At 61.5% G+C, this 22,195-nt stretch overlaps 2 protein-coding genes across 2 annotated transcripts; both read right to left on the reverse strand.

Annotated features, from left to right (window-relative positions):
- Positions 1 to 591: 591 nt before the first annotated feature.
- PRRT4 (proline rich transmembrane protein 4) lies at positions 592 to 18,514 on the reverse strand (the record flags this gene model as incomplete). Its single annotated transcript, XM_083365409.1, has 4 exons — positions 592 to 2,294; positions 10,377 to 10,496; positions 10,776 to 11,350; positions 18,279 to 18,514. 4 exons carry the CDS (start codon positions 18,512 to 18,514, stop codon positions 592 to 594), a joined length of 2,634 nt encoding a protein of 877 aa, XP_083221535.1.
- On the reverse strand, positions 6,794 to 8,233 carry LOC310642719 (adenylate kinase 8-like; the record flags this gene model as incomplete). The annotated part of the gene is made up of 1 exon (XM_083366606.1): positions 6,794 to 8,233. One exon carries the CDS (start codon positions 8,231 to 8,233, stop codon positions 6,794 to 6,796), a length of 1,440 nt encoding a protein of 479 aa, XP_083222732.1.
- Positions 18,515 to 22,195: the final 3,681 nt, after the last annotated feature.

Below are 22,195 nucleotides of genomic sequence, written 5' to 3' on the forward strand. Positions count from 1 at the left end.
GCTCTCCCCTCCCCAAACACGAAGACCAGACAGCCTTTCCATAAAGTCCTTTTATTAAAACTCCAGAGCTGCGGAAGGAGGGTTTGGATTCCTCCCCCCCCCCCGCGCGCAGAACAGAGCCGCCCGTTCTTTTTGCTGGCTTTGAAGGTCGGGAAGGGGGGGTTCACTTCAGTGCCACCTCGGCCGGGTCCCCAGCAAGGAGGAGACGGGGGAGGAGCAACCCTTTACGCTAGCAGGGGAGGAGAGGGTGGCGGTGCAACGGCAGAAGCCCGACCCATCGCCTCTGTTTCCACGTTTAACCGGGTCCGCTGAAGACCCGGCAGCTGCGTTTGCACAGCGAGCAGCTCGCTTAGTTGTGGGGCGCTTGTCGGGCTTTCGAAACCGGCCCCTTTGCGGGCAAGAATTCGACGCTTTGCGCGGAGGCAGAGCGACGTGGGAAGAGGCAGGGCGCGCCTTCCGCCGGGCCAGAGACCCCGGCCCACCTGCCCCCGTCCCTTCCCAAGGAGGGAAGACCCCAGGCCGGGAACGCTCGTCGCACCGGCAACCGGCGGAGGCTCGGGCCGGGGGTCCATCCTGGGGGGGTCCAGGGGGTTATAAATCTATGGTGTCGCTGCCAACACTGCCAGCATCCGCCTGCCGGCTAACCTCCGCCGACTCCTCCCGCGCGAGGGCCGCGTCCACCCCGGGTTGCCCCACCGACGCCCGGGAGCGCTCGGGAGGGGGCCCGAGTGGGTCTCCGGGAGCCGGAGAAGACCGGAGCGAGCTCCCGCGGCTCGGGGAAGGCCCCGGGGCCGCGCTCCCGCTGGGGCTGGCGGGGGAGGAAGGCCGGGTGGCGGTCCCGGGCTGATGCAGGGCGGCCGCGCCGTCGTCCAGGCCCAGCTCCAGGCAGGAAGCCGCGCGGGGCGGGGGGCGCTCGGGGCTCGCGTCCAGCGAGAGGATGCTGGAGGCGGAGAAAGCGCCGCTGCCCCGGAGGAGCCCCTCGCTGGACAGCGCCTCGTCGATGCTGCGACGCAGGTCGATGGGCGAGGGCGGCTGGAAGTCGGCGGTGGGGTCGGCTGCCTCCGCGGCCAGGCTGAGCACCGACCAGGCGGGCGCGCCGGGGCGGGCCTCGACGGGACCCTCCGGGGACACGGCGCACAGCGGGAGGTAGTCGGACTGGCTGCGGACCGCCGGCTCGAGCGCGGCCAGCTTCTCCTGCTGGGAGAGCGCCCAGTGGAGGCTGCGGGGCAGCGGCGGGGGCTTGGCCGGGCGGGAGGCGAGGCGGCGGCAGCAGCCGGCGGCAGAGCAGCCGCAGGCGAGGTGGAGGCCGAAGGCGGCCAGGGGCAGCCCCACGCCCGCCTCGCACAGCCGGCACGAGAGCTGCAGCGCCCACCAGGGCCAGGGCCCGAAGAGCGCCGGGCGCAGCCCGTAGCCCAGCGCCTGCAGCACCGAGTAGGCGTGCAGGCCGGCGCTCAGCAGCCCGAAGGCGGCGGCGGAGGAGGCGGCGCGGGCGGCGCGGCTCCAGCGGCGGCCGCTGGCGAAGGAGCCCTGGCCGGGGGGCGGCGGGGCGGCGCTCCGAAGGTCGTAGACCTGGGCCGGCTCCCCCCGCGCCAGGCAGGAGCACCCCAGCATCGCGGCCGAGAGCAGCGCGGCCAAGAGGGCGAAGAGCCCCCGCGAGGCCAGCAGCAGCAGCGGCAGCCGCTCGGCGGCCAGCACGGCCCCGGCCGCGGCCGAGAAGTGGCCGAGCAGCAGCAGGGCCAGCAGGCAGGGCGGGCGGAGGCCGGGGCGCGCCGAGAGCTTGGCCCGCGGGCGCCGCGAGAGCAGCAGCAGGGCGACGGCCAGGGCCGAGGTCAGGCAGGGCAGCGGCAGGTCGCGCAGCAGCCGCACGGCCGGAGCGGGGAGCCGCTCCCGCTGCCGCCCGTCGGCCTGGCCGAAGAGCAGCCCGGCGCGGGCGCCCCCGGCCCCCAGCAGCAGCAGGTGGAGCAGGCCCAGCAGGCGGGCCTCGGGGGCGGCCAGGCGGCGGCGGCAGGGCAGCGCCAGCAGGGCGAGCAGGGCCAGCGCTGCCTGCAGGGCGAAGAGGCAGCCGGCCCCGTAGACGTGGGCTTCCCAGGCCGGCCCCCACGCGGCCAGCGCCGCCTTCCAGTCCGAGTGCAGCGGGACGAAGAGGGGGGCGCCGGGCGGCAGCGGGGGTGTGCCGGGCTCGGGCCGGGGGGAACCGCAGGCGTCGGGCCGGTCGGGCAGGCAGGCAGGCAGGGCCACGAACGCCTCCTCGCCGCCCGGCGGGGCGCTGGGGCTGCCGCTGGACTCCGCCGGTCCTGGGGAGAGAAGAGGGAGGGAGGGGTAAGCCGGGGAGGGAGGGGCCGCTCCTGCCCCGACTCGCAGCGCGCCCTTGCGGAGCCCCCCCTCCCCAAAATAGAAAGCGCAGCAAAGGGCAAAGGAAAGCCGTGCTGCTTTTCTCCGGAGCTCCTGGTCCACGCCCTGCAGTGCCGGGCCAAGGTGGCTCCCCTCAGCCGTGGCTCCCCCCCTCCCCCCCCCGCAGAAGTGCTGGCACAATCTGTGCGTTGGGCAGCCTGCGGGAAGTCCCGGAGGAGGAGGGGGGGCTGTTGTAGTGCTGGAGCCATGGAGGTGGGTCTCCAAGTGCCCTGTAATCCTTCCCTGTCTCTTCCTAGTGCCGTGCCAAGCCTGCCATCTGAGGGCCTTCAGAGGTCCAGAAATTGGGCAGCACAAATTCCAGGGTTTGGTGGAGGCTGGCAGTGGAGCTGCCCCCCTCCCTTGGAAACATCTCTGCGCTTCCTTCCATTACCTGATCCTCAGCAGCTTCGTTTTAATCTTGGCCCCCTTCTGTCCCGCAGACCCCCGAGTGCTCCTAGCCTGGCCTGCCCCTCAGCAGCCACCCTCCTTCTCCTGAATGTGTGGGGAGGGGGACCCAAGGCTGGCAGAAGCTGATCAGGCCCCCCAAGGAACGGGCAGCCACCAGGGAGGTGGTCCAACCCAGTCGGGATGTAGGAGTCCAGCCCCAGGACCAGAGGCAGCCAGACTGACAGATAAGATAGCCTTTATTGTCATTTTGTTTACCGTGAGCACAAGGGCACACATCAAAAATGAAATTTAGTTGCCCTCTCTCAAAGTGAACACATACATGACACACACCTAAACATACTATATACAGCATATGTTTAGACCCACAGCCTACATAAACATAACAAATATTAAATATTGTCCATCTTGAATACATAGCGGAAAGAGGAAGCCTGGGAGTTCACAAGGTTGATGCTGTGTGGAACGAAACTGTGGCTGAATCTGGATGTTCTGCTACGGATACCACGAAGCCCCCTCCTCCCAGAAGGGAACAAGGAAAACTGGTTGTGAAGAGGGTGTGTAGTGTCCCAGACAGTCTTGTGGACCCTGCTCAAGCATCGCTTCTGTGCTGTGTCCCGGATGGGAGGGAGGGAACTGCCAATGATCTTTTCGGCCGTCCTCACCACTCTCTGCACCGCCTTCCTGTCCGAAGCGGGGATGCTTCCAAACCAGACTGTGATGCTGTGTGACAGGAGGCTCTCGATGGTCCCTCTGCAGAAAGTGGCCAGGACAGGGGAAGGAAGATGGGCTTTTCTCATGCGATGCAGGAAATGCAGGCACTGCTTCCTCAGGGTCTCACTGCTGAGTGGCCTGTTTTCCTGGCTGTGCAACACTCCCTTGTGAGCAGAAGCCACAGAAAGCCCGTAGCACCCTCCGTGGGGACAGAAGTAGCGGCCCACAGAAGGCGGAATCTGGCTGCTGCTCCTGCCGGGCAGGACGACCGGAACCCTTAAACGTGCTGGGCTGAATCCGTGCTTCAAAAACCGCCCAGCCCTCTTGCAGAATGGGGCTGGATGGGGCACGTGAAGAGCCTGGCAATGCCTCACCGGCCTCTTTCAAAGCACGGCTCAGGCATTATGGGGGGCAGCCAAGGGGCCGGTCTCCCCACAGCCTGAACCCTGTGGCCAACGAAGAGAGGAAGGGTGGCCATTAGGATCCGGGATGATGCCTCTGTTAATGACGCAAGCATTTAGGATTCTGGGGAAGGTATTGCAGGATGGGATTCCTCCTGCAGTTACGAGATTGCCAGAAAAAAAATGAAGCAGGGGAGCCAGCCTCTCTCAGCGGCGAAACCCCCCACCCCAGTGCCTCCCCCTTGTTTGCATTTTACTTCCCTTTGGGCACGCGAGTGCCCCCTTGCAAGGCAGCAGGGGAGGTGGGGAACTTCCCGAGAAAAACCCACTGGGACCCATTTCACAGTCAGGGAATGGAGGCTTCATCCCCATCTACACACAAAAAAATGTCTTAGACCCCCCCCCCCCATAATCCACATGAACATAAAAGAGGGAGGAGGGGAAGCACGATCACACCTGGATGTTGCCATGGGTGGTCCTTGACCTATGACTGCAACTGAGGCCTCGTAAATCACGGGCGTCATATGACCTTGCTTGATGCTGCTCCTTCTTTTGCCCTGGGGGGGGGGGTTAAGGGAAGGCAGCGGCTGCGAGGCAAACGCTGTGGGGTGCTTTTAGATGAGGACTGGAAGTAAACATTGGTTCCCAAGAAAAACATCCTAAATTGGGGTCATGTGACTATGAATCATTGCAGACACTGTAATATAAAGTTGGAAGGGACCTTGGAGGTCTTCTAGTCCAACCCCCTGCTTGAGCAGGAGATCCTGTATACCATTTCAGACAAATGGCTGTCCAGTCGCTTCTTAAAAGCTTCCAGTGTTGGAGCATTCGCAGCTTCTGGAGGCAAGGAGTTCCACTGGTTAATTGTTCTCCCTGTCAGGAAGTTTCTCCTTAGTTCTAGGTTGCTTCTCTCCTTGACTAGTTTCCATCCGTTGCTTCTCGTCCTGCCTTCGGGCGCTTTGAAGAATAGCTTGACTCCCTCTTCTTTGGGGCAGCCCCTGAGATACTGGAAGGCTGCTATCATGTCACCCCTCCTCTGATAAACGTCAGCCGGTTGCCAAGTGCCCAAAATGTGGTCACATGATCACGGGGGCATGGGAAACAGGCCTTTGTAACTTCAGATTTGGATCATAAGTGTAGGTAGTTCTTGACTTTGTCCCAAAGGTGCTTTTTCAGGAGGCAACTGGACTTTCCTTTTTCTCTCTGAAGACGTTTTGCTTCTCTTCCAAGAAGCTTCTTCAGCTCTAACTGGACAGTGGGGAATGGAAGGATTTATATTCCTTTGCAGACAGCTGGTCGTTTGCCTTCTTTAGATGTTTACCTGCGTCCTGAAGGTCACCTGAGTGCTGCAAATAGGTGTGGAGCCTTCTTGGAACTGCTGAAAGGACCGTGCGGTAGACTGGAGAGAGGTGGTGTCGTATCCCCCCACCTCTGTTGAGAGAGGGCTGTTCAGTAGTGACCTAGCCAGCCTCTTCGACCCCTTTCAAACCAGCCGTCCTCTCTGTCCATAACGTGGACTTTGCTGTCCTTGAAAGAGCGGCCTTTGTCCTTCCAATGCGGTCCTGATGGGCTGGTTCTCCTATGTTGTGCCATTGCGTTCCTGAAGACTGGGCCGTCCCAGGCGAGGCGATCCTCTGCATTAAGTGGCTGGCCGGGGATGCCCCGTGAAGGACGGAGGAGCTCAACCAAGCAAATCCTCCCAGCTACGTTCAGATGGAAGGTCAGCCGGGCGGTTTTCAAGAAGAGATGGACAGTCATTTGTCCGGAATGGTTCAGGCTCTCCCGTTTGAGCAGGGAGTTGCACTAGAACAGGGGTCTCCAACCTTGGCAACTTTACGACTTGTGGACTTCAACTCCCAGAATTCCTCAGCCAGCCAAGGTTGGAGACCGCTGCACTAGAAGACCTTCAAGGTCCCTTCCAACTCTGTTAATTGGGAGATGGGGGAAGCAGAAGAAGGGGCCTGCCCTGCCTGCCCACCCAGGGCCAGCCGGAGATGCCCAAGGGCTCTCAAAGCACCCATCCCCCCAAGGTTGGAGGGCAGAGCAAACCTTCTGCTAATGGAACAGATGCCCTGGACAGGCAGAAGACCACCGGTGGGCTGAGGACTCCACACCAGCCAGCCAAAGGGAGAAAGCTCAGCTCCCTCCTCCACCCCAAGGGCAAGTCCTCACTTGTCTCTGTGGCAGCTGGGCCCCTAATAGTGCCGTGTCCGCAGAGGCAAGCCTAACTGGGGGGACGTGGCAAATTTCAGAACCAAACCCCTTTGGAAAACTCCTCCCACTTTTCTGTAGCCACCTGCCCCTCCCTCTACAAAATTAGGAATGGGGGCTGGGGGGCACAGAGTGTGGCAAGGGTAGCCAGAAGCTCCCAGCTGTAATTCCATCAGCCCCGTTTTTCTCTGTCAACTGGACAGAAAGTGCCCCACCTGGACCGGGCTCTGCTGACAGGGCACAGAGGTGCCCTTTTCTTGGGCCCAACCCTTTGGGGCCTCAGGGGTCAGAGCAGGCTAATCTCTAGGGCGGGTATCCAAAACGGGCCACTACGAGCCACAGGATCACTGGGAGAAGTTAGCTCAGCCCTGCCAGAGTTGGCCCAACTTTACTTCCAGGGAAGGCAGAACAAGGCTCTTTTCTGACACCCAGCCTGCTGCCAATTGACAGGGATGGGCACCAAGAGCAGCGACTTGCAGGACCCGGGCACCGTGGCTGACCCAGGGGCAAGGCATTTCTTAAACAAGAGGCAGAGATGGCTTTCGCATTAAAACAAAATATTTTTATTTTCCCATTACTGCTAAACACATTGCCCTCCCCTGGCCATCCATGCCCTGCTGCTTGCTGCCAGGGCAGTGCTGGCAAAGCCACGGGAGGTCACCTCTCTGGCTTTACAGCTTACAGACGGGCAAAGGCTTGACCAGGCAGCTCTCAATGTACTCAAAGACGGTGTAGGGGTCTTGGTCTGCGTTGAGACAAATCGAGTCCTCATAATGCTCCTCCAGGTCAGCCAGCTGCTGGCTGTAGATGTCCGTCTTCCGCTCCACTTGGACGGGGTCATCCTTGGGGTGCCTGCGCAAGCGCTGGTGGACCTCCTTCTCCACAGGTGGCTTGTAGATGGTGTGGTATCTCTCTCCGGTGGCAGGGTCGGTGGCACGCTGGCAGAGGCGTTGCAGCCCTACCTCGGTGGGCAGGTTGAGGAAGAAGACTCGGTTGGGCTCAACACCAATCTGCCGGAAAAGCAGCGCCTGGTCCACGTCACGAGGGAAGCCGTGGAGCACCCAGCCGTAGGTGCGGCAGTCGTCCTGTTCCAGCCGCTCCTTGAGGACATGCAAAGCGATGTTGTCTTTCACAGGGCACCCCATTTTGAAAAAGGGCTTGATGAATTCGCCCACGCCTGTGTTCCCAGCCACTTTCTCCCTCAGGAGGTCCCCAAAGAAAATGTTGACCACCCCGTATTTTTGGGAGAGCAGAGCTGCCTGCAGGCTTTTGCCACTGCCCGGGGGACCCAGGAGCAGGATGCGGGGAGTGAAGGGGGCACTGGAGCGTGGACGACTCTGCACAAAACTGAGCGCCTGGGCAAAGACGTCAACGCAAGGCTGGTCGGCGTTGATAGCCTTGTAGCAATCCTGGTATGTCTGGATGATGCCGGGGATGTTGCGGTGGTTTTCCAAAAGCCGCCGAGCGGTGGCTTGCTCGGAGGTGTCTTCCGGCTTTACCAAGCGCTTCTGCACGGTGAAGTCAACCGGCCAGTCAAAGGTGGTGTGGTACACCTCCTGGGTGAGAGGGTCCACACGCTTTCCCAGGTTCCTCTCGATCAGCACGGTGTCCGGGGCATAAAGGACCACAAGGTGCCGAGGTAGGACACCCAGGGTCTGGAGCTCCAGGGCCTGCTTCCTGGTCTGGGGGAAGCCGTCCACCACCCACCCCAAGGTCTCGCAATCCACGTCGCTCAAGCGTTCCTGCAGGAGAGAAGCCCACAGCTCATCTGGGATCGTCTCCCCACGTGTTTGATATCCCTCGGCCTCCCTGGCCCTCTTCAGCAGCTTGATGTGCACGAGCTCCTTCGGGCAAAGATATGTTGCACTGAGGTGCTTACAAATCCAGCGGGCAATGGTGGTCTTCCCAGAGGCCGGGGGCCCCACGATGAAGACCCTGGGCACCTCTTCATTGTTCTTCTTGAGGTGTTCTATCATGAAGTCAATGGGGTTGGCCGGCCGGGCCACGAGGAGAGCTTCCATCAGGCCCTGCATGATCTGGAAGATGTTGTGCTTTTCAGCATAGATTCCCATCTCTGGGGGGATCTTGTGAGGCTTGCTGGTCGCATCCATTTCTGAATGTTGGAGACTGCCCAGTAAAGTGGGTTCTGAAACAGACTCTGCATTCCAAGGTTGCCAGGTGCTTCTGATGACGGAAGCAGCCCATGGAACCTTCTGCCACAATTGTTCAGTTGAGTCAGAGAACTCCCCCCCATGGGAGTGCCCCCCCCAAGAGAGTCCAGGGAACTCAAGGGAGAAGAGGCCAGAGCAATCCTGCTCAGCTGCAAATATTCCGGTTTGCCTCGTCCCTCCGCATTTTTCACTTTTGCTTCCTGGCACTCGAGACGTCCCTGTCCCCTCCGAGACACACCGGGAGATGCTCTCCTCCCCTTGAAGCAGCCAAGTAGGGGCTGCCATCCTCCATCAGGCTACTCACGAGACGGCTCCTGCCTGCAGTGACAGCGTTGCAGGTGGCACTCCTCTGCCAGCCCTGGGCACCTGAGGTGGCACCGGCTGCCTGTTTTGAAGTTGATGCCCCTTGACACCCATCGCCCAGGATGAGCAGGGCTATAGTGGAGTTCAGGAGAAGGGCAGCTGCTTCCCTCGGTGGGTGAGGCCCAGAAGAGGACGTGTGCCCGCCTGTCTGTAGGGCGCTGCATGCCAAGTGGAGCCTCACTTGCTATGTCCTTGGACCGGGCTATTTTCATGGCTTGTGGGTTCTCTTATCGTTCCCTGCCCAGAGTTGTACGCTTAAGATGGACAGCTGAATCTACGTTCTACATAAACAATCAGAGATGCTTTTAAATTGTTCCCCGGGATCCATGACGAAACCAGGGAGGAATGTTTGAGGGTGACAGGGGCAAAAAGCGAGACAGGCGCTGGAAGGCAGCCAGCCAGCCCAAGAGCCGGTCTTGCCCCTTAGGCCTTCTGGTGACCAGACCCGCTGATGCTGATGCAGAAGAGGCTTTGGATGGCGGTTCCTGCAGGCCCACCTCTCTCCCCTCTTCTGTCCCTCTTTCTCCTCTCTGCACACCCACGCACAGCCCCTCCCACTCTGGCATTGTTGCAGGGAAGAATTAGGGGCAGGAACATCCCCAGATCCCACATCCTCCATGCTTGAGAATTCAGATCCAACATTCTGAAGCTTTCAAGCGGATTCTGCCCCCACCTGGAGGCTCCTGGGAATGTCTGTCCCGCTCGAACATCCTGAGGAAATTCCTGTCTGGTGAGCAGCCCCCCCCCCGCAGCCCCCTCCCACAACTACACGGGTGCAAAGCAACTGAGGGAGCAGGTAATCTAGGTGCATTTGCTTCGCTGCCAGAAATCCCAGCAAAATCCTCTTATCGTTGTTCTTGGAAATGTAAAAAAGCGTGAAGGGACATTTTATCATGTAAGGTGGAGTTATGAAAAAGCAATGAGGATTCAGAGTTTTAAAAACTGATCAGTAGAATTTCGCTTACTAGGACTTATGGATAGTCAGTTGGAAGAGGCTCCTGGATGCAGTCAAGTTAATATACACACAAAGACAGAAGAAGACAAGGATGCACACAATGGAGGAACGGAGGGTGAAGAATCTGCAGAAATGGCTAAATTCACCTCTTTTTTACTTTTATAACAGATCAGAACACATTAACGGACTTTTTGCTTAAAATGGGTAAAAATGAACTGGCGATTTGTGGAATTGCCGACTAATAAAGGAGAGAGGGAACCCCACTATTAATTAAGAAGGGAGGAGGGAGCTTTAAGCACGTAGCTGCTGTAGAGAAGATCGGAAGTTCCTCCTTTGAGGTTTAATTTTCCCTTTGCTCTCCATTGTTTGTTAACTATTTAATCTTTTAACTTTACAAAAAATGCTTTAATACGAATTATTTTCAAAAACCTCAGCAAATCTGAGGGCTGTTAATAGTCACTGCTAAAGCACTTTCCTTGGGAAACCTGCAGGAAGGTCAAGTGACTGGAAGACATCCAAGGCCTGGTTTCCAGACCAAGGAAGGTTTCCGGGGGACCCCTGAGGGAACCCTGGTGGAGGACGGGCCCTGGGGGGGTGGCCCAAAGGACCCTTGGCTGCTCCACCGTCCCAATCCAGAGAAACGTTCCAGGAGGAGACCAATCTCACTGCCATCTCTGGCTCCCTCTCCCGGCCAGGTGTCCCGCTGTGGGGCTGCAGAACTTCCTTGCCCCGTGCATGGCAGCCCCCCCCCAGTTATACTCTTACCTGGCCCTAGGGTCCCTTCAGCAGTGGGGTGGGGGTCCTCAGACGCTTCCACGGGGCTGCCGGTGACATTCCACTCCGGGGGCTTCCACAGCTCCGGAGGCAGGGTGAATCCAAAGAGCCCTGTAGAAGCAAGGACCACCCCGTGCAAGGGATCAGCAGGGGGGCTGGGGACCCTCTCCCCCAGGATGAGTTGGCCAGAGCCTCGGCCCCGTTTCTCTCTCTTCTGTCCCTCCAGCCGACGCCGCCCAGGGCCTGGCGGAGCTCCAGCCATTTCTGCGGGGGCCCTCGCTGGCCACCGCAGGGCTCCCCGGCGCCGGACGTGCCCTGGCTCGGCCTTTCCAGGACAGACATTTGCGCGTCCTCCCCCGCCCCCTCCCCCAAGTCTTCAGCAGTACTTACCGGGGCCCCCTCCTTGGCTGGCAATCCCCAGTGCGTCGGCCAGGGCAGGGAGGAGGCTGCCGCCGCCGCCGCCCAGCACCGAGCCCGCCTCCTGGCTCAGCCCGGCGCTCAGCCCGATCTCCACCTGGAAGCCGAGCTCGCTGCCGTGCTCCCGTGGCCGGGCGGGGGGCGCGGAGGGCCGGGGGGCCGGAGGGACGCGCGCCGGGGTGGAGCTCGGGCCGGCCGTGGAACCCGGGACGGGCTCTGCAGCCTGGCCGGCGCCCGCGGAGACCCCCTCGGCTGGGGAGTGGGCGGGGGCGTCCGGCTGGCTGCGGGGCAGGGACCCTGCGTGGGGCTGCCCCTGGCCGAGCACCTTCACCTGAAAGTTGAGCCCCAGGTTCAGCCGCAGGGCGGGGGCTTCGGTGTGGGTGGGCGGCAGGGTGGGGGTGGCAGGCGGGGCCGGGGAGGGGCCGGACTCATTCTGGGCAGGGGGCAGGGGCATCGCAGGGCCCGGCGGCGGGGACAGGCACAGCAGCAGCAGCGGCAGGAGTTCCCACATTGGCCTCGGTGTGAGTCTCGCCGCGGGCAGGAAGCACCTGGGGAGGGGAGGGGGAGGGTCAGCCGGACTCTGCGCGAACCTCCCTATTTGGTCCTGGGAAGGTTCCACCCAGCCCCCACCAGCTTCAGACGCAGCAAGGATTGTCCCCAGGAGGCAGCCGGGGAGGAAAGAGTTAATTCCTCATCTGCCCCGTTGCCTCCTCATACGTGCACCCCACACATTCATGCACAATTGAAAACATGCAAGTCAAATGCAAAACCAGCCGAGCCCCGGAGGAGACCAGTAATAAAAGATAACCTGCTCAGCAGAATGGGAACCCCCAAAGCTGACCCCCCTCCCAGGCCCCCCCAAAGAAAAACAGATGGAGCGAGGACCCTGTCTGGCAGCCACCACCGCAAGGAGGGCGCTGCAGAGGCCTCCTTCCCCTGGCCAGCCGCAGGCAAGGGGGCTGCCTCATGCCAGGGAGACAGAGAGTGGCGTCTCCTTCTCACAGCCCAGGACCAGGCCTGGGGGGCACTCCGTGCGCTGGGCAGGCAGAGCGAATGAGCGAGGCAAGAGGGATGCAACTAGGACACGCGTTGGGGCCGTGGAGGCAGAGGAGGCGAGGCAGGGAGGTAAGCCAGGCTGCAAGCAAGCGGGTGAAGGTCGAGTGCGCAGGGCCTCCACACACAGGCAGCACAGCAGCCGCTCCCAGGCCAAAACTGATGTGTGGCCACCACCCTACAGACACTGAAGCAAGTGGACGTTCCCCTCCCCCAATTTCTGGCACTCTTAGGCAGTCGCACACCTGTCAACTGAAGCTCCTCCAGCTGAGCCATTTTGGCCTGACCCCCTGGTCCCCCCCCCCGCCCTTGCAAGAGGGGCGATGGGCGGGGCCACTCTGGGAGGGAGGGAGGGTGCCCACCCCGAAGCCTGGCTGCTCTCAACTGGCCAGAGAAACCTCTTACATCTAGAACAAGGGGCTCTGTGGGGCAGGCCCCCAGCCTCCCCCAGCCCTGGAGGACCCAAGTGAGCCATCCGAGGAGATCCTGCAGGCCCAAGGGGGACGCAGCCCCAGTGGGAGAGACGTGACAGGCAGAGAGGCAGAGGGAGGCAGGTGAGGCCCCTCCAGCAAGTGGAGACGAGGCGTGAATTCTTCCTCAGCCTGGCAGGTGGCGGCATTTCCCAACCAGGCTGAGGTGAGCTGGGAGGGGGAAGAAGGCCCACCAAGGGGGTCCAGACCAACCCCCTCGGCCTGCCTAGGCCTGGGCCAGAGCAGCTGGGGGCTTTGGGGCTTTGCTGGCTGAGACCAGAAGAACCGAGCTTCGTGCCAGTCTGGAAAAGGCCGCAAGAGGGAGTGCCAGCCTCCGGCGTCCCACAGGTGGGTCCCCGGGGATCCCTCTCGGCCCTTCCTGGAGAGCCCCAGCCTGGATGACGGCCAGCAGCGCCTTTAAGAAATGGGCACCCGCATCCTTTGGGGCAGAGAGGGACCCTCTGCCCGGCTTCGGCACCGCCTGCAACCCCAGTTCTCTCTGGGGAAGGGACCCCCCCCAGTTGGGCTGTGGCAACCTGGATGCTAAGTACAGGCGGTCCTCGACTTACAGAAGTGCATTTAGTAACCGTTCAAAGTTACAGCCGCACTGCAAAAAGTGACTTAGGACCATTTTCCACAATTACAACCGTTGCAGCGTCCCCACAGTCACGTGATCCAAACTCAGACACTTGGCAGCTGACACGTACCTATGACGGTTGCAGCGTCCCAGAGTCACGTGATCCCATTTTGCAACTTCCCGACAAGCAAAAGCAACGGAGGGAGCCAGATTCATTTCACAACCGGGTTATTAACAACTGCAGGGATTCACTTAAACGACTGTGGCAAGAAAGGTCATAGGAAAACCCCAAAGGGCTAAACCCCACTGAGCCCCGCCTCCCCCGCCCCGGCGCCAGCTGTCCATCCTGCCGCTCAGCCAGCCGGGCTCCAGGAGGAACGTCCCACAGGGAAACAAGGGGGTCGCCAGGCTTCCCACGGCATCTCCCGTAATTCCGGCGTTTTCTTGGCCCGCAGCTGACTCTGCCCGCAACCTCGAGTGGCCTGGACTGCAGAAGACCTTCAGAACCAAGGGAAGGTTAACCCTGCTGGGTTCTGGCAGAGGGTGTCGTGTGAAAGAGCGCTCAGATTGCAGCTCTTCCCAGAACTTCCTGCCCCTCCGCACAGCCCGGACTGCCCTGAGACGCTCCAGACTCTCTCTTTCGCCTCTGCAGACAAGCTGAGTGCAGGGAGCTGGGCCCTTGGGGCAGCCCCTGCCCACACGAGCGGTGGCATTAGGGCCCTCTTTGGGGCAGGGGGTCCTGGAATCAGGGTGCAGGCTCCCCCAGGCTCTCCAGTCGGCTGGGCTGGGCTGCCTTGAGAGGAAAGTCTTCCCAATAAGCCCGTTCACACACACACACACACAGAGGTCACCGAATGGCAAAGGAGTCCCAGCCATGCCCCCTCCCCGTGGACAGAGGAAGAGGAGAAGGCTGTCTTCGCCCCAGCCTTCCCCTTCCACCACGAAGATGAGCTCCCACCAGCCTCCGTGTGTGGGGGGGGGGGTGGAGAAGGGCTGGGCCCTTTCCTAAAAGGCGCCTCTCTTGCTCACTCACTCCATTTGAGCTACCTGGGCACCTTCCTCCCCCACCCCCCGCAGCTCTGCGCCCCCATGTGGCCCCCCCTTGTTCTTCTCCCATCAGTGCCTTTCTATGTGGCTCCAAACGTGCCCAGCATCCTTTGGGGCAGGACCCCACAGCAGCCCCTGGACGTGCTGGAGCACTCTGGCCAGACCCGGGAGGGATGCCGGTGAGGAGGTAGGTCTGGGGGCCCAGCCCGTCTTTCAGGAGGCGGAGAAACGGGGGGCATCAGCCGGCCTTGGGCGCTCCCGCCCGGAGAAGCAGCTCCCTCTCCCGGATGTCACAGCCGCTCAGCTGAGCCGTGTGAAGCGACAGGCTCCAATGCCAGCTGGCATCTCCCGGCCTCCCTCTCCGGGCACCGCTGGGCGACAGCTGAAGAGGCAGGAGCCGATGGAGCTGACAGCCCAGCCCCAAAGGAGCCGTTCTGGCTGGACCCGGATGCCTTGTGGGCATAGCTGCTGCCAGCCAGGCACCAAGGCAGGCAGGAATCTGTGTGCTGCTCTGCTGTGTGCCCAGTAAGGCCGTGTGGCAACTCCACTGCTGGCGCCACTACCACCGTTTCACACCTCAGCGTGTGCAAAGACCAGAAGCCTGGCTTGGGCCCTAAGGCAGCGTTTGTTTTACTTATTTATTTATTTATATTATTTAACAGAATAAGAGAGTTGGAAGGGACCTTGGAGGTCTTCTGATCCGAAGCCCTGCCCAAGCAGGAGACCCTCTGCCATTCCAGCCTCTTCTTCAAAACATCCAGTAATGGAGCAGCCACAACATCTGGAGGGAAGCTGTTCCCCTGGTTAATTGTCCTCACTGAGCACAAACTTCTCCTTAATTCCAGGTTGCTTCTCTCCTTCATCACTTTCCATCCCTTGTTTCTTGTCCTGCCTTCAGAGGCTTTGGAGAATCACGTGAAACCCCCCCTCTTCTTTGTGGCAGCCCCTCAAACACTGGAAGGCTGCTATCCTGTCACCCCTGTTTCTTCTTTTCTCTAGACTGGCCATACCCAAATCCTGCAACCGTTCTTCACATGCTTCAGCCCCCAGGCCTTGGATCATCTCTGTTTATTCATATATCAAACTTCTTACCTGCCCATCTCCCTCATGGGGCGGGTCAGGGAGCAGGCAGCTTGTGTCCCAGCACAGTCATGGTGGGGGGCTTTTATCCAAGGCCGGGTGGGCCCCCCCTCAGTTGCAGCTGAAGAGCTGCATTTGCTGAGGAGCCTCTTGCAGGGCTGAGCCTGACGGGCTGAGCAGTCCCATCCAGCCAGTTGGCTGATGGCTCCACAGCTGGACACAAGCAGTCCTCAACTTACAACAAGTCATGGAGTGACCGTTCAAAGTTATGACATCATTGAAAAAAATGGACATGCCCATTTTTCACATGATTGTGGCAGCCCCCCCCCCATGGTCACATGGTCAAAATCCAGACCCTTGGCAACTGACTCATTTTTATGACAGTTGCAGTGCCCGGGGTCACGTGATCCCCTTTTGCCACCTTCCGATGAGCAAAGCCGACAGGGGAAGCCTGATTCACTTGCCAGCTATTTTACTCACTTCACAGCTGCAGCGACTCACTTACCAGCTGTGGCAAGAAAGGCTGTAAAATGGAGCAGAACTCACTTAACCGATGTCTAACTTAGCCACGGAAATTTTGGGCTCAGGTGTGGCCGTAAGTCAAGGACGGCCTGTGCTGAACGGAGCCGAGGCCGTTTTCTGTCTGACTTGCATGTTGACTCACGAGAGGCTCAAATAAACTGAAGTCACATCAGCTGCTAATCACGAAAATGTTAAAAGTTGGCCAATCAGGGCTCACCCAAATCAATAAATCTGATGACTGAATTATCCCAGTTTTGGGGGTTCCACGACATGCCAAATGCTCAACTGAGGCTGTCTAATTTCATTTTGGCCGAACGAATAACCCCGGGATGGCTCCACGCAAGGGTCTGCTTCCCGCTGCATCTTAACACTCGGCTTCCATCCCCACAACCGCCCAAACCTGCTGGGCCTTGTTAGGTGTGTTGCCAAAATCCACAAAACGTGCTAAGCCAGCCTTGCAAAAGACAGAACGAATCGAGCTGGAAAGCCATCCCGGCTGATGATGTGAACCAAAGACGGGTTGTGCAGTTGTGCAAACTGTCTTGTGCAACTCAAGCAGACTCTCATCAATCACCCTTCGGAGAAGGGGGTCTCAGCCCCCGTTGTTAGGAGACGGGGGGGCTCCCAGAGTTTCCCAGCCAGCCTCCCTAGAGATCATCTAAACATCTGCATAAGAGCATCTGGCCCACCTAGCGCAGCTGTTGGGCGGCTCGTTGGCCACTCTGGACTGGAGGACAAGAGCCGCCCTCCCCGCCAAGCAGGTGGGGCTTCCGGACTGTATCTCCCCCCACCTCAATTTAGCCGCATCTTGTCTCCGGTGCCCCAATCGGCCAGCCTGGGCTTCTCGGGGGCGATCTTGGGGTCCAAATGGACTCTCTGACCTCCACACTGGACTGAGAGCAGGGGTTCCCCAACAGCCGTGCCCCCAGGCCTTGGCTCGGACTCCAGAGGGGGGAAAGCCATCTGTATTCATACCCCCGAGGCCCAACTGTCCACAAGCCATCAGCCCCTCTTCTCATCATCCAAAGCAGCTTTTACGAGAACAGTCCCCGGCAGCAAAGTCCATGGCCTGGTGGGCCCAGAAGCTTTTCCTCCTGCTAGCCCCACACTGAACTGAGCCAGACGCCTCTGGGGCTAACAGGACGAGCCCTCGCCTTTCTCTCTGTCAGCCTGATTGTGCAGAGCCAGCCCAGGCCTGGCTTGCCTGAAGGAAGGGAAGCCGTTGCTCAAGCTCTCTCTGACCTGGCCAGAACCAGCCAAGGCAGGAGGCCCAAGACCGAGCAACAGGGCCCCAGGGACCCCATGTCAGCAGCCTGAGGGGGACTGCAAAGGGCCCGTTTGGCTTCAGCCCCTCCGAAAATGCGATGCTGCCTCTTCCTCCCAAACGGTGGGCAGGAGGGATCACATGGGGGGAGCTGCTGAGGCTGGCAGTGCATTGCATCGCTGTCCATGCACAGAGTGTTTTCAACCCCCAGAGTGTGCTCCCCCCCCAAGTATAAGAGATCTTCTACACCAGAAGCGCCCCCCCCCCCGCTCGTCCCTCTGCTATTAAAACTATGCAGCTCAGGAGGGTCCCTGCCTCACTTGCCTGGAGGCTCCTGGGAGGGATCCCAGAGGGAGGTGATTGGGGAGCCCCCCCCCCACCAAGAGTCTCTCCTCCACCGGTTTTGCCTTTCCGCTTACATCTAATCCTCTGGCTGGTGTTCCCAGGGAGCTTCCAACAGAAACCAGATCAAGAGCCTCCCGGTGGGTGGGTGGGTGGTTGGGTGGGGGTCCTCAGCGCCAAAGGCTGGCTCTGCCCTGAGACTCCTTGGGGGCTTCATTCAACCTTCCCCTGGACCTGATCCCCGGAGCCTCTCCGAGAAGGGCCACTGGCTCCTCCCCCACAGCAGCCTCGCCGGTGCAGTCGCGGAGTCTTGGGGGAGGCAGACGCTTCCTCCCCCTGGGGCTGGCTGACCTGGGCTTTCCTTGTAATGGGGGGGGGGAGCTGCTGCTCCAGTCCTCGCAGTTCCTTTCCGGGATGCGCTGCGGTTCGACAGCGACGCCCGCGAGCTGGCTCTCCCGAGGTCCGGAGGAGAGGGAGCGGGGGAAAGGGGGGGGTGCGAATCAGAGCTCCTCTTTTTGCTCCGGAGGCAGGCCACCCTCCTCCCGCAGAAAGTCTCCTAGCCGTTGGAGCTCCTAGCAGGAGCTCCAACGGAGGCGGCCAGGAGATGCCTCACGCCAGCCAGCCGAGGGACATCGTGCCCTGCCCCCCCCATAAAGGCCAAGAACGACGCCGCGTCCCACCTGGGAGGCCCTTCCGCAGCGGCAGGAGAGAGTTTCGACCGGCCCCGATAGCCGCAAAACCAACCGGCGGGTTCGGAGGGGCGAGAGCCGGTCGGGGGACCCGCAGGGAAGGCGCCGCATCGTCCGGGGGCAGCCGCGGAGCAGAAGGACACGCGCAGGGAAAGCAGCGGCGGGGAGGGAGCCCTCGCCCACGCGCGCGCTTTGCCCGCCGCCCCGCGCGACAGCCAGACCCACGCGCGGCTCCCGCTCTTCTCGGGGCCCGCCTGCCTGCCCCGCCCGCCGCCCACCCTCCCGCCTGCGCTGCCGGGACCCGGAGCCGGGGGCGGGCTGAGGACTGGCTCGTCCGGCTGTCCCCCCCCCGCCGCCGCCTTCGAGGCTGGGCGAGAGGGGCTCGGCAGCGCCGTCGGGGCCCCGAGGAGGTGGCTGGCCCGGAGTGCTCACCTGGCCCGGCCCGACCGGGCTGCCGCTGACCAGGCCCGCAGCGCGCCGCTTCCCTCGCCTCCTTCCGCAGCAGCCCAGCTGGCGCCTGGCGGCCCGGCGAAGCGGCAGGGCGAGCAGCCCGAGTGACAAGCGGCTGCAGCGGCGGCTCCTCCCCGTTTGCCGTCGGAGGCGCCCCCCCGCCCCCCCTTTCCCCCTGCCCACGGCGAGGCGGGAGCCGCTTCGAATCCTGGGCGCATCCCGGCGGCTGCCGCTGATGGCAGCGCGAACCTCCCCCGGGCGGAGCGGAGGCGGCGGCGGCGGAGGAGGAGCCGGCAGCTGCCGCCCGCACGGTGCCAGCCCAGCCGCTGCCAACCTGCCCGCCGGCCTGGAGACCCCGGCCGGACCTCCTGCGCCGGAAGGGCCGGGCGGGCGGTCCTGGGCCCCTGCAGGCCCCGCCTTCTGCTCCTCTGGCTCGGCTGGGGGCGCCTTCCCGCCCAAGACGTGGCTCAGCTGGGCAGGCCAGCAGGAGGGACCCCGAGGTCCCTGCCTGGAAGCCCAGGCTGCGCAGAACAGGAAGGGCCGGGTCTGATCTCATGGGGCAGCCAGGCTCTCCTTCAGCTGCAGGCCTCGGCTCAAAGCCTCTCCGCGCCCCACCAGCCTGGGCACTCAGGCTGCCCTACACTGCAGGGCTGTTGTTGAAGAGCAGATGTTGTAAACCCTTCCACCATGGGCAGCACCTGATGTGAACCAGTCGGTGGCTGAGACACAGACACGCAAGAGTGCCCAGCGAATAAAAGTACAACTCATAGTGCAGATCTGTACTTGACCTGAAGCCTGGGAAATGGCAGTGCTGCCCTCGGCTACTCGGACAATCAAGCCCGGTCAAGGGAGAACCAAGGAGAAAACCCCATCGACCCTGGCCGGACAAGCCCCCTCCCTCCTAGCCCTGCAAATGCCACCTAGCCTGGCAAGGAAAGCCCGGGAGCTCAGAAGCAGCAGGGGCTGGAGAAATTCGCCCAGGGTTGGCATGTGGCAGCTGCCGCTCTAGGGCCTGGCAGCTGTCACGGGGATTCCAGGGGCGGAACAGGGGCCCCCTGGCCTGGGAGGAATGACTAAAGCTGAAGCAGACCATGGCCTGGATCCAGGATCAAATGCCAGGCTCCAGAAGGCACTGACCACCATGGCCCCTCTAGGCTGAAGGGGCTGCAGGGAGACCTCGTGGGGCCGAAGAGCTCCCCGAACCTCCCCCCCGCCTCATTTCCCAGGGGGCTGAGCAGAGGTGAGTGGGCTCTCCTGGCACCTTTTCAACTCAGCCCGTGGAGGGGGTGAAGGCCGAGAATGCCTCAAGCCAAAGGGGTCTTAATAGGGAGGTGGACGGGGGGGTGTCTCCGGCCAATAGCAGCACTCAGAAGAGGGGCCAGGGCCAAGTACCGAGAAGGGCCCGAAGGGTCTCTGGGGGAAGGAGAGAGCCACACGGGGGTTCTCTGGACAGGCTGCAGGCGGAAGTTCAACTTGCGAGTACCAGGAGCCTCTTCCAGGCAGAATTACGTGCCTGCCAGGCTGGGCTGGCTGAGACCTTTGCTGGTAGGAGCACCCAGGCCAAAGGGAAGCCGCCTACGTTCTCAGCGCAGAGCCCCTGGCCCGGCCGTCCTGCTCCTCGGGGCGTCTTCCCCGTTCATCTCTATCCCGTGTTGCCCCCCCCAGGTGAGGGCAGGAGGGAGATGGGCAGCTCCGGTTGCACGAAAGCAGCCGCCCCCCCTCCCGGCCAGGACTGGCACAGCCGAGGGAAGGGGGGAGGTCCATTCCCCACCTCCTCACAACCTGCTCTCCAGCCCCTGCCCTGCTGGCCATCGCTTCAAGAGGCGGCAACGCTTAGCTGCCCCATGCAGGCCGAGCTTGGCTCAGGGCAGCTCTCCATGGGGCACGGTGGGCACAGAGCACCAGTGGCCGAGGCATCACGGGTGGGGTAGGGGCACTGATGGGAAAGGCCCTCACTGGGACCCCCTGGCATCTGGTGAAAGGATGAGCGCCCCTGTTGTGGGTGCTGCTATTGGCCAGAGAGCCCCACCTGTCCACCTCCCTGTTAGGACCACTTTGGGCTTGAGGCCTTCCCCCAGGAGCCCCCGCTCACCTCTGCTCCACCCCCTGGGAAATGAGGCGGGGGAGAGGGGTTCGGGGAGACCTTCGGCCCCATGAGGTCTGTCTGAAGCCTCTACGGGAAAGTGGCCTTTTTCTGTTCTCCTTTTTAACAAAGCCTCGGTGGATGCGGGAGGCAGCTGGGCCTTCGTCCGGGCCCTGGCCTCTCCCTGCCGAGCTTCAGCCAGTCTGCCACCCTGCTTCGTGAGACCGTTGTGCCCCCCGCCCCACCCTTGGAAGGGAGGAGAACAGGAGGAGCAGCTGCCAGCTGCTTCCATCCCCACAGAACAGCCTCTTGCCCTCCGAGCAGCTTCTGGGCGCTGCCTCCCGGCTGCTGCTGGGCCCCCAAGGGAGGGGCTGGGGGTCCTGCCAGCCTGCTCAGCCGGGTGGCCTCTTTTGCCGTGTCGGTCAGGGATGGGCTCTGTGTCGGATGGGCTCTGCGGCACACCTGGCTGGCTCTTTCCTGGGGCGCAGGAGGAGGGGGCCTGCCCTCCCCTTGCTCTGTGTCGCCAGGGCTGCCGGCTGTGTGCTTTGTGCACGAGGTTTCCCGGCGTGCTGGGTGCACCTGACTGTGGCTGCCTGGTAGCCTCACAGCCACCTGCCGGGGCGTCTTTTGCTCTGAAGCCCCTCCGAGCTTCCCTTTTGCAAGCTATGTCCGGGCTTTACGGGGCCTTACAAGTAGTCCTCATCTTACAACCGTTCATTTAGTGACCGTTTGAAGTTACAACGGCCCTGAAGAAAGCGACCTCTGACCGTTTTTCACACTTACCAACCGTGCAGCGTCCCCCAGGGTCACGTCATGCAAATTCACAGGCTTGGCCACTGATTCATATTTACGACAGTTGCAGCGTCCCAGGAGGTCGCATCCTCTTTTGCGACCCTCTGACCAGCAAAGTCAATGGGGGAACCGGATTCACTTGAGAACTGAAGCGATCTACTTAACGACCGTGGCAAGAAAGGCTGTGAAATGGGGCAAAATTCACTTAACAACCGTCTTGCTTAGCAAGGGAAATGTTGGGCTCAATTGCAGTCGTACGTCGAGGACCACCTGTCTACGCCTAATGCACCTGGAGGTGCTTTCCGCAAGAGGAGGCTCTGGGTGTTACTGAACAGGGCAAAGCCTTCAGTTGGGGGGCAGGCAATGGGGCAGCTTTACCCATTGCCCTCCCCCCCGTCCTCCTACAGGGCATTGTGGTGAGGCTTTGGTGGCGCTTTGCCTCTTCTGACGCCCCCTGAATCGGGGCCAAGTGCCGGGGAAAGCGATGGGGGGGGGATGCCTGGAAAGGGGGCGGGACAGAGAATCAGGGGAAGGCAGCAGGTGCAACACACAAATGGCAACACACACACGCACGGGAGTTGTGGTTAGGGAGCAGCTGGGCAGGTGCTTAAGGTGTGTCACCCCGAAAGAGGATGAGCCGAGGGGCAGCTGGGGCCAGTGGTGGTCACAGGCGTGGACTGAATCCTCTTTCTTGAACCCGAGGCAGCTGCCACGGAGGGGGGGGGCAGGAGTCAGGCTGTGGCCAGGCCAGCACACTGCAGGGGGTGGGGGGAAAGGGGGGAGGAGAGGTCCAAAGACAGACTTGAGAAGGTGGGAAGCGCTGGCGGTCCTGATCCTGAATCTGACCTCTAAAGGTCAAGCGGGGGGGGGAGGCCTCCATTCTACCTTGAGCAGAAGAGGTAAGCAAGCCAAGGGGAGCCTGGGGTGCCTTTCCGCCCCCCTCTCCGTGGCCCCCAGGGCACTCTGGATTGGCAGGGGCTGCGACGCCAGCGGGACAGGCAGTTTGGACCCGAGAGATGTCGGG

Source organism: Vipera ursinii, assembly GCF_947247035.1.
Source record: "Vipera ursinii genome assembly, chromosome: 6".
Taxonomy (NCBI): Eukaryota; Metazoa; Chordata; class Lepidosauria; order Squamata; family Viperidae; genus Vipera; species Vipera ursinii.